The sequence below is a fragment of the Acinonyx jubatus genome, chromosome B3, assembly GCF_027475565.1.
Source record: "Acinonyx jubatus isolate Ajub_Pintada_27869175 chromosome B3, VMU_Ajub_asm_v1.0, whole genome shotgun sequence".
Lineage (NCBI taxonomy): Eukaryota > Metazoa > Chordata > Mammalia > Carnivora > Felidae > Acinonyx > Acinonyx jubatus.
This window is the reverse complement of record NC_069386.1, coordinates 45,737,849-45,751,609: the sequence shown is the minus strand read 5'-3', so window position 1 is coordinate 45,751,609 and position 13,761 is coordinate 45,737,849. Positions and strand designations below refer to the sequence as shown.

Sequence of the window (13,761 nt, the reverse complement as noted above, 5' to 3'; positions counted from 1 at the left end):
CACACAAATAAAACACAACAAAACAAAAAAATGAATGACTGTATGAAGCAAAGAGTGAATGACTGAGAGGCTGAAGCTGTTATCTGATACAGGAGATGAAGGAAGAGCTCTTCCCATTAGCTGGCAGACTGTCCTGCCTTCCTAAATGGGAAGGAGTGAAAGAGACAATAGTGTAATTCCTCCTGCTCTTTTTGGTTCTCATGCTTTAGTGTCAGAGATACTAAACTGGATGAACCACAGAATATCCTTCAATGAAACTAAGTAATCTTATATTTTTGAGATTAAAAAAACACTTTCTGGGGCGCCTTGGTGGCTCAGTTGGTTATGTGTCCATGTCTTGATTTTGGCTCAGGTCATGACCTCAGGGTTGTGAGATGGAACCCCGCACCGGGCTCCACGCTGGGCACGGAGCCTGCTTTGGATTCTCTCTCTCCCACTCTCTGCCCCTCCTCCACTCATGGTATCTCTCACCTGTGCAAGCGCTTTCTCAAAAAATAAAACAAAACAGTTTTCCAGTTTACTTCTTACAGGTGACCAGAAAGAACTGTGCTTTTCATTAAACTGTGCTTTTCATTCCCATATGTCCTCTAGAAGCAACGATTTGGTATTTGCTGATTCAGTGTGCAAGCCGACGTTACATAACATAACTACCATGAATAACGAGAATAAAAAGCATATTGATCTAAAAACCTTCAGAAGGTTAAAGACTTCACCAGGGTGACTGGCCTATTCATCATCCTGTCCTACTGAACCAGTCTCCATAAGAAGAGGGCCTCCAGTAGAGATCTGGGTTTGAATCTCAGGCCTGCCACTTACTAGCCATGTAACCTTGTTCAAGACACTAAATCCTTGCTGTCTCATTTTCTTATCTGTAAAATGGAGTACCTTTTAAAACCCAAACTGTTTCACAGGGATCATACACAGAATCACATAGGTCCTGGGGGTGAAATAGTTTACACAATCAAGTACTGTGCAAATATGTATTATTCCTTTACGTTGTAATTCCAAATGTAAAATTAAGGTATTTCACAGAGAAATGTATGTAACACAATGAAGACCTCATGGTTAGAGACTAATAACCTTATGTTCTAGATTTCAGTGGAAAAGCCTGAGAAGGGACAAAACCAAGCTGATGATAAATTATGGAGTTACAAATGACAAACACAAAAGGATTGACTGAACATATCTGAGAATAAATAAGTGAATAATAATGACCCCTCCCCCTTTTCCTGATTTTCCCCTATGCTCTCCCACCCCGGGTTCAGTCCAGCTAGAATCCCTAAGTACTGAACTAGTCAGAGGGGCCTATGAGCAGAATTCTCAGTAGCCTACAACAGGCAAGCTCAAATATACCTAAACCTGGAACAGAGAGGAAAGCTGCCAAGTTCATGTTGGCCTCCGTCCTTCCCTCATTTGCTTGGAGCACCACAGCCAGAGCTCTTACATCTCAGATCCCCAGCCTCCTAGGAGTACTGCCTTCTCCTGACTCCCTTGAGAGTCACGTCACCTCTAAACACACTTTAAGAAAACAGGGAAACTAAAAACTACTTAGCATATAAGAAAATTTCTCACTTTTTTCCTTCACAGGCTGAACACCAGTGTGTGAATAAAAGTGAGAGGGACTTCTGTGAAAGCCTTTTCTGAGCCCTGTATTCCTAACTCCTAGGTCAACATCCTCAGGAACTCCAAAGAGCATCACATGAAAACAGTGAGGCTTATACACACACCACCTCTTGCCAGATAGAGTAAAATAAGGCATCAAACATCAGAGACTCGATAAATCTCTATCTTATCAAGGTCTTCTCTCCTAAGAAAGAAAAAGACAACCAAGACATTGTTAGGCCAAATAGAGATTTATGTGTACAGCCTTCTGTTTCACCTCATTTCTAAGATTCTTTATAAGTCATTAAAAAAGATATTTAAATGCCCCAAACACATTTTGTTTTAATAGTGAAACGGCGAGGGGAGGGCATGCAAAAAACACCAGGGCCTTTGGTCTTGTTAATTTACATTTCTGCCTTGAAACAGGAAAGGCCAGCTTAAGAAGGAAGACACATGTCCTGTTTTTAACAAAAATTGTAATTCTCAGGCCCTCCAACAGATATGCTCACACTACCTAGTAACCCTGCTCTACTCAGGCCATTCCCAAATCCTGCCAGCGATGCTAGAGAACAGGAATTCTGTAAAATCTTCACAGACAAAACTGAACCAAGAGTCTGACATTCCCTAAGAGCAATCTTCTCCATACTGAACAAGGAAAACCTATGGGTGGCAAGGAAGAGTGTCTGTAACTGCAAACCCATTTTCTAAAGGCTAACATTCCACATGTTGCTGTATATCATGGAGGTAATTTTAAAATAGACCTTTGAAGTCTCATCTCTGTCCCTTCTCCACTCTTACTGTGACTCCTCCTCTTGCCCCATGCCTAAATGAAGCATCCCAACAGCCGCTGGCTGGTGCCAGTCTCTGTACCCTCTCCTCGCTGCTCGAGGCAGAGAACCAGCCACACAGGCATCACCTGGCAGCTGGTTAGGAATGCAGAACCTCAGGTCTCACCCCAGACCTAGTCCATCAGAAACTGCATTTGACAAAGACCCCAAGTGATACGTATGTGTATCGAAGTTTGAGAAGAACTGCTCTAAGCCCACCGCACTATCTGCCGGCCACCCCCGTTCCAGGTAAACCAACCCCTTGGCCTGGGAAGGGCCTCAGGGAGCACTCCAAAGTGCCCAGCCCTGCTTTCCACACTTCCTAGGATGCACACGGAAAGCAGGCTGTTTTCCAGAGAACCTAGGTAGAGGCCTGGGCACGGTACTTAGCAGCCACCAGGAGCCACTGGTGAAGATGTATTTCCTGTCCTTATGTCTGCTCACCACTACCAACACCCTCACATCTCCTGCAGTCATTCCCTTTCCTGTCCTACCTCTTCCTCCCAGTATTGAAAACGGATCAGCTAGTGAAGTGATTCACCAGGCTCTAATGTCAGAATTTCGGCTCTACAGCTTGCTTGCTGGTGAATTAGGAAAACTACTTAACTTCACTAGCCCTCAGTTACTTCCTCTGTCAGTGAGGATGCTATAATAGAGCCTTCCCCTTGGGCTTGCTGTGAAAGCTCTCAATCTGGCATTTGGATGGCTGGCACCTCATGTGCAGATTGGGACCTGTCCACTGACTTAGTCTGCACATTTGCCCTCTCCTTTAAAGGACTACACCACTGACAGGCAAGGCCACACAACTCAGCACCTAACTGTAACTCTCCCATAGAGATCTCTGTGCCGCTGGTTTTCTCTCCTAACCTGGATCTTAAAAGAAAGGATGGCTGTTGTGTTTACAGATTGAAAAAGTAATTCATGCTTATTACAGAAAATACAGAAAAATATAAAAAAGAGAAATAACTTATCCACAATCTCTCCTCTAAGAGACAATTGTTAACATTTAGAGTGTCCTCTTCCAAATAAGTAGATCTCACGGTCAGGAAGGAAAGGACCAAGTCTTAATGTCCTTAATAACTTCCCCGACTTCCCCACGTCCAATACCTCTCCACACTCCCAGCACCTAACGTAGCACAGTGCTGAGTACTTAGCAGCAGACAAACCCATACGTGTGCCTCAGCCGACTGCTGTAGTGATGTAAGTGGCTTGTCCCTGCACTTATATGTACACTGTCTACATACAGAAACAGGGATGTTGTCAGAGTTAGTGATGTAATATGTTTGGTTCATATGTAATGTGTCTGACACGAGTTGCTCCTATCTGCATTCTATGGGGCTACTGTTTGTGTTGGATGGTGAGTGTGTTTCTGGTTTCCCTTTCGATGTGCTCAGATTTCACTTACCTACAGGAATGGTCATCCCGTGAATTTTATCAGCCCAGCCTGCGTAGTACCGAAGAGTTTTGATGACCCCCTGCAAATCCACGTAAAAAGCTTGCAAGAACGGTTTGCCACCATTTAGGGATTCCATGGTCTGTACGAAAAGAAATGGAGAGAACTTTCCAGTGACACACAAAATAATCTCTAGAGCAGAGGAAAATGGAAGAGCGAGAATGTGAATGAATACGAATAGTGATTCATACCTGGTCAGTTCTGATTTCCCAAATGAAAAGATTTTTTAGTACTGCCAGTTTAGGTAAGTCTCTAGTAAAAACCACAATGAATATGGATGCACATGTTTTTGTGCCTGTGCGTCTCCAGTAACCACTATCCAAATGCATAAACACAACGTTTCTTCAACTAACGATAAAGAAATGTTCTGCCTGTCAAACCAGCTTCTGTTATATTAATGATCAGAGCTGCGTGGGGATGTGTTGGAGTCTAGACCAGTAATCTGAATCCATAAAGAGGAGCAGCGACATGGGCCTTTATGCAACTGATGAGAATATAAAGCGTTTTCCACCGCTGCCAAGACCCCTGCTGAGAAATGGAATATCCACCGTGCACAGTGACTTTATTTATTACCATCAAATAAACAAGAGCTCCTCTAGGGAAGCTCACACTTTAACAACTTCAGGGCTGCTTTTTGGTAAATATTTATGTTAACAACCATTACCTATTAAAAGTGAAGTATCTGTTCCATTGAATAAAAATAGACATATTGAGCAGTTGTAGATTACCAATGTTTCTATTTGAACGAGGTGTTCCTAAACTGCTTGAATTGTAGCAACAACCATAAAAAGCCACATGGACACACTGAAATGAGAAAGGAGTATTTAGACTTGAGAAATATTGAAGGTGTTACAAGTTTAATGAATTAAAAATAAGCAAAAACATATGTTTATAATCTCATGTCCTTCTCTGTGAGGACACTTTATTACTCATACTGGTGTGAAAATGATGTGAGCGTTGACAAAACTAAGATGGAAATATTCTCCATTCGATGACATAAAAATACAATCACTTACAGGGCAACATACCCACTCACGCGGGTAAGGATCTGATGGGACTCACGTGCATATAAGATAGGACTCATTTTAAAAGATGCCATCACTTATCACTGTACATTGGCTCACCTTTACCAAGGGGAATCCAATTATTTCCCAGTACTTTTGAGAACATGTATATGTTCAGGAGATGGGCATTATGTTCTCCAGGCAGCCAGCACAGAGCCAAGCTCCACACAGTATAGAGTGAAGTGCAGTCAGTCACCAGAATCTGAGCCACCTACATGGTCCCAATGAGCTGTTGACAACAGCCAATTTCACCTGAGGGTTGCCAGCCCTATGTTTATTTTCGATTAATTATATTTACTTGGATGAGGTGTTAACTTCATTTTCTGGTCAGAAGCTCCTGTCTATTCCAGAGGCTATCTCTTATTAAAAATCACTCCTCCCATGGCCTGAGGAGTGTTTAAAAACAGAAATCTCATTTAAGTGTAATGGCAAAAGGGAACTGATCACGGTGAGGCATATGTCCAAAAAAGAATGGCATGTGAATTTTATGACATGAAAATATAACTGCAGTATGTGTGTATGTATATATATATGTATATATATATGTGTACACATATATGTGTATATATATGTGTGTGTGTATATATATATGTGTGTGTATATATATATGTGTACACATATATATACACACACACTCTAGTCTAATGTTGTAAATATTGTATAGATTTCACTCAATTAAACAGACACTTACAGACAATCTATATGCCCTCTCTACCTGACCATTTATGTCCCAGGAACACAAAAGAAGTAAAATATAGTCCTCACGCTTGAAGAAATCATAATCCAGTGAAGACATAAGCCTGCAGACCACCATTTCCCTCCAAGTGTTCCAAAGAATTCAGTTTTGCACGATACTGATAGATTAGCCAGAAAAATAGTGTTGAGGCTTAAACAAATCTGAGAAATAGTGACTAGGGCTTTTCCGAGTCTCTAATAGGTCAGTGTCTTGTGAACATCTGAGAAGGAGCTACTTTACCCGGAACAAACACCTTTATTGCAAAACGCATAAACACCTCACTGGAACAGTCTTCCTTGAAGTACCAGATTAGATAATGTTTTTATAGAGAAGTAAATGTTACAGGGGCCAGAGTTCCAAATAATCTCCATAAAGGATTCATTTTTGTTCCCATACTATGAACAGATCCTGGAAGGGGATGGCTGGAAGAATGATGGCAGCAGTGACACTGAGGAAGGACATAAGGCTTCCCCCTCCCAGAGCAAGCCCAATTGTGCTCTGTTTTCCCATGTGAAGGGTAGGATACAGTGTTCACGGTTTGAACGCCTGACTGAACAAGGACGCCCTAAACGTTAACTGATCAACAGTGTGGGTTATCCAGGAGGGATCCCTGGTGCACAACACAGACATTCCCAAATGGTTCCAGTTTCAGGCAGTTCGTATTCCCTAAGAAACGGACTTTTACCTTATAAATAGCAAAAACAAACAAATACAAAAACCACTAGGAGAGAGGATGCTCCTTATGTGAGAAAATGATTTAGCGAAAGACAGTTGCTGTCTCCTGCTCTCTCTCCTATCCCCTGGTTCTAGAAAGTGGCAGAAGAACAAAGGGGGCAGAAGTGCCTGAGAGGCCCTCTGCTTCTGAAGGATTCTCTTTAGTCAAGAGAGGTCAACTCTGGGGAGGTAAAAAAACAGTCCTATTTGATCCTCAAATGAATCATTTGGTGTTGGTTTTCCCTAAGCTTCATGGTGACTCTCCTGCTGCTTAACTGTTTTTGTTTTGATTTGTCAGTTGAGGGTGGGCTAAGGGTGGAAAGGATGGCAAGAACGTCCTTTCTAGTCATGGGAAGCTATGGTTTTGTTCTTCAAAATTTACTAAGAAGAGACCCTCAGCTAGTCTTGCACCTCCCCATCTGATCCCAAAAGCCAAACACCTCTCATTTTTCATGTGTATTACGTTCTCTTCAGCTTGTCCCCCAAGTTGACTTCACACCACATTTTCAGAAAGGCTGAGGAATCTACATTTCAGTGGAGTAGTAAATTTAGGGTAAAGACTTAATGTTTTTTTAGGCTACTTACTGCAAGAACTGCCCTGTCTCGCTCCACCAAGTCTGCAAGCTTATCCAACAGACGGCCTCTTTCTGAAGCGTCCATCCTTCTCCACACTGAACCAAGAGAGAAAGCCAGGCGGGCTGCCTGCACTGCTTTGTCTATATCTGCCTGTTAGAGAGAAAGAGGCACAACTGAAGAGAGAGAACACTCTGAATAAAGGAAGAACCACCTGCTTCGATGAAAAAGGTGATGAATGAATGTCAGTGCTGGTGTCTGGGGAGGATAAGCTTAGTGCTCTGTTGTCTGAAGGCAGTTATTTCATAGGGAATCTTTTTCTAAGAAGGACATACCTTGTCTGCTTCTTGAACTTCACACACCTGCTCTCCTGTGGCTGGATTATAGACAGGGAACACTCTCCCACTCTCTGAGTTCTGCCACTCGTTGTTAATAAAAATCTACGGAAGTAGACAACAGAAGGGGATCGGTGAGACACGTGATAGGAAGCCAACCAATGGTGAAGGATTATGGAAGTGCCATGGTAGTGATATTTGTTCTATATGTTTGTTGGCATGTAAGTATAGAATTTGAAGCATTACAAGAGACCCTTAACAGTATGCAGTCCAGCCTCTCCCCAAATTAAGAAACTTCCTCTATGATATTTTTATCTCAAGTTTATCCTAAGATTAAACATAGTTCTTACCTTTAGTGAACCTGCCAACCAGTGAGGGAGTCAAACAAAGATGGAAGCACAGAGTCTCACATACATACAAACAATACACAAAGCTGAGAAAATATTTACTGACTGTCCAAACTCTGGCCAATATCCAAAAGGAGTAAATACCATGGAACAAACTGAGAGTCACCACGCTTTAGATCCTAGTTTCTCTCTCAGAGGCATAAGTAACTTCACAGGGAACTTGAAGGGTGCTGAAATAAGTAAGCATTCACTTAATTTATAGTCAGATCCTGAACTGTGCAATGACTCTAACTGGAGAGTTAAACAAGTTACGTGTGTAAATCCAAGTTAGATTTCTTCCCCTTTGCTGGGTAGGCTACACGACTCAGCAAAGGGAAAAGGCCTGTCTTTCAAACTGGTCTCTCAAGAATTTCTTAAGAGTCTTGGTTTCCTTATAAAGGAAATGAAGATTATATTAAAATGGCAAAGAGACTTATAGTTAAAAAAAATATTCAAGTTAGTATCTCAGAAGATTTGTAAGGACTGAGTTGAAGAAAAGGAGAAAATATAGGCAAAGACATGTAAAAATTTTTATTGATATTAAAGAGAGAAACCCAAACAAAACGTTTGGACTATGACAGCTCAAAGAATACACAAAGATATTTTACTCTATAAAATTTATAGCATTACCATGAAAATTTCTGAAGTCAGAAGCCATCAGTCAATTTAGAACGAACACAAGGATAAACTGATTTGTTATTGTCTGCCATTTTAGTAAATCACAGATGAGGCTAAATGAAGACATCTACAATTTTAAATACTAAGTTCTAGATTATTCCAAAGCTTTATTTTGCCTTGATTTGATAAAACAATGAAGCCTATGTTTCCCCTTTTTAAGACAAAAGAGAAAAAAGACCTTAAATCTGCATAAGCACTTAATTCAAAAGTAACAAGCATAAACACAATGGCCTTGTAATTGTAGAAATTTTAAGTGTATGATTTATAAACATGCTTTATAATTTACAACAATTTATGAACAATTTCTAAATGTAATGTATTCATTTATTCAATAAGTACTTAGATACTCCTAGACCTAGGAGAGGCAAAGAGGACTAGCAGTGCCAGCCCTCCAGGGTCTTACAGTCTCTAGTAACTCACTAAATATTCACAACCTTAATGGCAGAATTTTATTACCACTACCAAAGATGAGGAAGTTGTGAGGATGGGAGTTTAAGAGTCTAATGAAGCAGGTTCTCATTGTGGCTCTGACTAGTCTACTGCTCCTTCCAGTGTTATCAGAGTCTGCGGGATTGCTCAGTCCAAAGAAACGAGTTCGTGTCCAAGCCTAAATTAGATCTATAGTTCTTGGACTCCTGGTCTAGTTCTCTTCCCACTCCATGTAACAAACTTCCTAACAGTTCACAGTTGATCATATCTGCACACTCCTTTGAAACACAGTATGACCTCCAAGGTAACAAAGGACAAAAATTGAGAGGTTAGTTTCACTTCTAGAGCATTATCAGGTTTAAGGAAGAGGGGTCTTGCCAATATGCCTTATTCTCTTTATTCACAATTTGACAGAGACTTCTTAACCTTTTTAATCCAATTTTAGTTTTTAAGTTTCTTTACTGAGCAGTTCTAACTATCTGTAAGAATTGAGATTTCATGACCTTTATTGATTCTTAGAGGTCTTCCAAAGATCAAAGAGAAAAATTACTTATTTTTTAACAGGATAAAACTCATTCATTCTCTTACTGTTTTCATTTAGGTGCATGGATCATCTTATAAATTTAAGATACACTACAGGACCTTAGTGATCTTTTGCTATTTTGTCATCCTAGGAATTACTTCATCATCACTCAATTATTTCCAACCATGCTAAAAAAGAACAAAACAAAAAATTGTGGAACTGCCATAGAATGAATAAATAATTACAACTATTTCATCATCCTTCAGTTTTCATATTGTGTTGTCCAAACTAATGCATCATCTTTTGAAAGCACATAAAAGAAGTCTGGAGACACCATCTTTGTCATATTCTTTTTAGATTTCATTGAATGCATTTAGGAACTCAGAATTTTTCATTTCAGTCCATCATGAGTAAGAGAAGATTACAGAGAAAGATATTTCACAACCGTAAATGAGTCAGAAGATGAAGGCAAAGAGAGAGAAACACTGGAGACTCTACTGATGAGGGTGAAGTTGACGAAGCAAAAGTTTGGACTATTTTCTCAAACTCAGGAATTACAGAGCAAACAAGATATTTATGAATACACCAATAAAACATGATATTCTAACTCAGTCATTTAATAGGACAGAGTTAATTATTTAGTATTTTCCAACAAGAACCTGGACCACCTTGTTTTGCTAAAAGGATATGTGATAATTCTTTTATCTTTTATGATATCTGTGTGTAAAAATTTACTTGATATGATTCATAAGGTGACTAGAGGACACATATTATGTAGAAATAAAATTTTTCATTGATCAATCTAATCTACGTTTAAATTAGAAATTTAAATTAGATATTAAAAACAGGGGCGTCGATTGAGCATCTGACTCTCGATTTTGGCTCAGGTCAAGAACTCACGGGTTCATGGGATTGAGACCTGTGTTGCTCTGTACATTCAGCACAGAGCATACTTCAGATTCTCTCCCCCTCTCTCTCTGCCCCTACCCCATGTACTCTCTCTCAAAATAAACAAACTTTAAAAAAAACCTAAAAATGGAAACATCCTGTAATTATGGAACACAAAGATAGCCATCCTCTTTAATACAAAATTATAAGCACTCAAACTTTTCAGTAGCATTACATTGTGAAAATGCACATACAAGAACCAGAAGTAACAATAAGCTGTAACCTATTAGAGATCCAACAGACCCAGATGGTAAATGTGATGACTATTTTTCCTGGTATGCTGAAGGTTAAAATATTTGATTTTTACTAGGTTATTCTTTTTGTAGACCTAGCCTTATGACACTTAAAAAACTTGTACTGATAACTTTGTTGGTACACCGACTAGCAAATACCTCTAATACTTGAAGATTTTCAGCTTCTCTAGGCTATTTCAAAAATTTTGAATATTATATCAATAGTTCTTCCCTAACCAGGCTCCCAATGGCCAATACTGACATAATTTAAGCAACAAAATAGATAATGATAGCAATGATTACTCATAGAATGAAAAAGGCACTCAAGAGCCCATAATGATACAAATTATTTTAACGAATATATAAATGGGGGGATAAGATGAAGTTCTGCTTCATAGGAGAATTCCAACTAACAGTTGTGAAGGAATGGTGGAATTAGATAATCACCATTTGTCAAACATCATAGTAGTAATTGCTGGAGGCAAAATCATCAGTGGATGATAAAATTGGTGGGTAAAAGTATAATGAAAAATTGGATGTTAATGTAGTCTCAAAGTATATTCCCACAAGATACTTCCTAGTTACAAAGGGAAAAATAGAAACTTTATTAGAGAAACTTGACAGACAGCACCTTAATCAAGCAATCAAGGTTAACATCACCAGTAATGCAACAAATGAATTGTTATTAACATTTTATCTGCATGTCCTACCAATAATTAAAAAGCTGTGTTGAAATCTCTTGCTTTGGTTGTGGATTTGTCAGTATATCTCTTACAGTCTTCATTTATATCTTTATAAATTTTAGGTTATTTTATTAGTGAATATAAAATGATTTTTGTACATTATCCTTATATCCTATAATTGTTTATTAGTTCCAGAAGGGTTTTTTTCTCTTTTTTGTGTGTTTGAATTCTTAGGGATTTTCTACCTAGACAATCATGTTATTTATGAACAGAGAGAGTTTTATTTCTTCCTTCCCAGTCTATATACATGTTATTTCCTTTTCTGGTTTTACTATATTAGGTAGGACTTTCAGCACAATGTTCAACAGGAGTGGCAAAAAGGGGTTTCTTGTTCCTATTCATAGAAAGCATCTATATAATTTCTTGTCATTAAGCATGATGTCAGCAAGAGGTTTTATGTAGGTATTTATCATCCAGTTGAGGAAATTCCTTTATTTTTAGTTTGTGGAGAGGTATTTTTTTTTTTTTACCATGAATGGGTGTTGGATTTTGTCAAATGCTAATTCTAAATGTACAGATGCTATCGTATGAGTTTTTTTCATTAGCCTGTTGATGTAACAGATCATAATAAATGATTTTTGAATTCTGAACGAGTCTTGTATACCTGGAATAAATCCCACTTTGTTGTGGTGTATAATATACTGTTGGATTTTATGTGTCAACATTTTTTACAGTATTTGCATTTATGTTAATAAGAGGTATTGGTCTGTAGTTTTCCTTTCCTGTATGTCTTTATCTGGTTTTAGTATTACAGTAATGCTGGCCATATTAGATGAGTTAGGGAGTGATCCTTTTGCTTCTATTTTCTGGAAAATACTACACAGAATTGGTATGTTTGCTAGAAATCACCACTAAAACCATCTGGACCAGGGGCATCTGGGTGGCTCAGCTGGGTGAACATCCGACTTCAACTCAGGTCATGATCTCAAGGTTCATGAGTTCAAGCCCCACATTGGGCTCGCTGCTGTCAGTGCAGAGTCCACTTCAGATCCTCTGTCCCCCTCTCTACTTGCCCCTCCCCTGCTTGCTCTCTCTTTCAATAATAAACATTTAAAAAAATCTGGACCAGTGCTCTTTTATTTTTGGAAGGTTACTAATTACTAATTCGACTTCTTAAATTTATATGGGCCCATTTAGGGTTAGCCAATATGAGTTTCCATCCTTGGTTCCCACCACCAACTATTCCTTTTTTGTGCATCTCTTAGGTCAACCTCCTGAGAAGAGCACTTGGTTGGTTTCAGGACATTTTTTGAAGCACCTCCAGATGTAAATGAAATAACTACCCTTGGGTCCAAATATATGTAACCATAAAGAAGAAAGCCACGTATGTTTGAAGCCATTAAAAGGCCAAGTTGGGGTCAAGATCATTTCTTTTCAAAAGAACCATGGAGAGGCGGGCAACAAGTGATGAATATCTCAGGAGTGGGTGCCAAGTTGGTAGGTGTTAAGATTTTAAGAATTTCTGTATTTTTAAAATGTCTTTGGTATTGGTATCTGGGTAATTCTGGTCTCAAAGAGTAAGATGGAAAGTATTCTTCTCCTCTCTTCAATTTTCTGGAAGAGTTTTCGTAGAAGTGGCATTATTTTGTCCTTAAATATTTGATAGAATTTGCCAGTAAAAGTATCTGGGCTTGGAGTTTTTTCTGTCAAAAAGGTTTTTTAGCTATGTGTTCAATTTCTTCAATAAATACAGGGCTATTTATCTATTTCTCCTTGTGTGACTTTTGGTAAAATCTGTCTTTCAAGAAATTGACCCATTGGAGCATCTGGGTGGCTCAGTTGGTTAAGGGTTTGACTCTTGATTTTGGCTCAGGTCATAATCTCCTGGTCATGAGATCCAGCCCAGCACTGGGCTCCATGCTGAGCATGGAGCCTGCTTAAGATTCTCTCTCTCCCTCTCCCTCTCCCCTATGCTCTCTTTTTAAAATAAAAAAAAAAAAGACAGATAGATAATTTGCCCATTAGTTATCAAATTTGTGGGCACAGATTTGCTCACAAAATTCCTTTATCATTCTTATAATGTCCATTGATGGTCCCTCTTTCATTTCTGGTATTCAAAATTTATGTCTTCTCGCTTTTTCTCTGTTAGACAAGCTAGATATTTATCAATTTTATTGACCTTTTCAAAGAACCAGTCCATGGTTTTAGTGATATTCTCTATTGTTTTCTGTTTTCAATTTCACTGATTTCTGCTATAATTTTTTATTATTTTTCTTCTGTTTGCTTTAGATTTATATAGCTCTTCTTCTTCTAGTTTTCTAAGGTAGAAACTTGGATTATTTCTTATTTTCTAATATATGCAACTCAATGCTGTAAATTTTCCTCTACCATTTTCACTGCATCCCACAAATTTTGGTAAGTTGTATTTTCATTTAGTTTAAAACATTTTAAATTTCTCTTGAGGCTTATTCTTTGATTCATGTGTTATTTAGAAATATGTTCTTTTAATCTCCAAATATTTTGGGATTTTCCAGTTTTCTGCTATTAATTTATAGTTTTACTCTATTGTGGTCTGGG

General features: G+C 38.7%; 1 protein-coding gene across 8 annotated transcripts in view; it reads right to left on the bottom strand.

The window, feature by feature from the left end:
• Window positions 1-13,761, bottom strand: part of ALDH1A2 (aldehyde dehydrogenase 1 family member A2) — a 130,074-nt gene that overhangs the window by 54,674 nt on the left and 61,639 nt on the right. For all 8 annotated transcript variants that reach the window (XR_003423103.2, XM_053223965.1, XM_027067357.2 and 5 more), the window contains 3 exons: window positions 7,305-7,409; window positions 6,982-7,122; window positions 3,835-3,964 (listed from right to left, as the gene is read on the bottom strand). Coding sequence is in view for 7 of the 8 variants with exons in the window: in XM_027067357.2 (XP_026923158.1) it covers window positions 3,835-3,964; window positions 6,982-7,122; window positions 7,305-7,409 (376 nt within the window). In the remaining variant the exon portion in view is untranslated. The remainder of the gene's footprint in view (window positions 1-3,834; window positions 3,965-6,981; window positions 7,123-7,304; window positions 7,410-13,761) is intronic.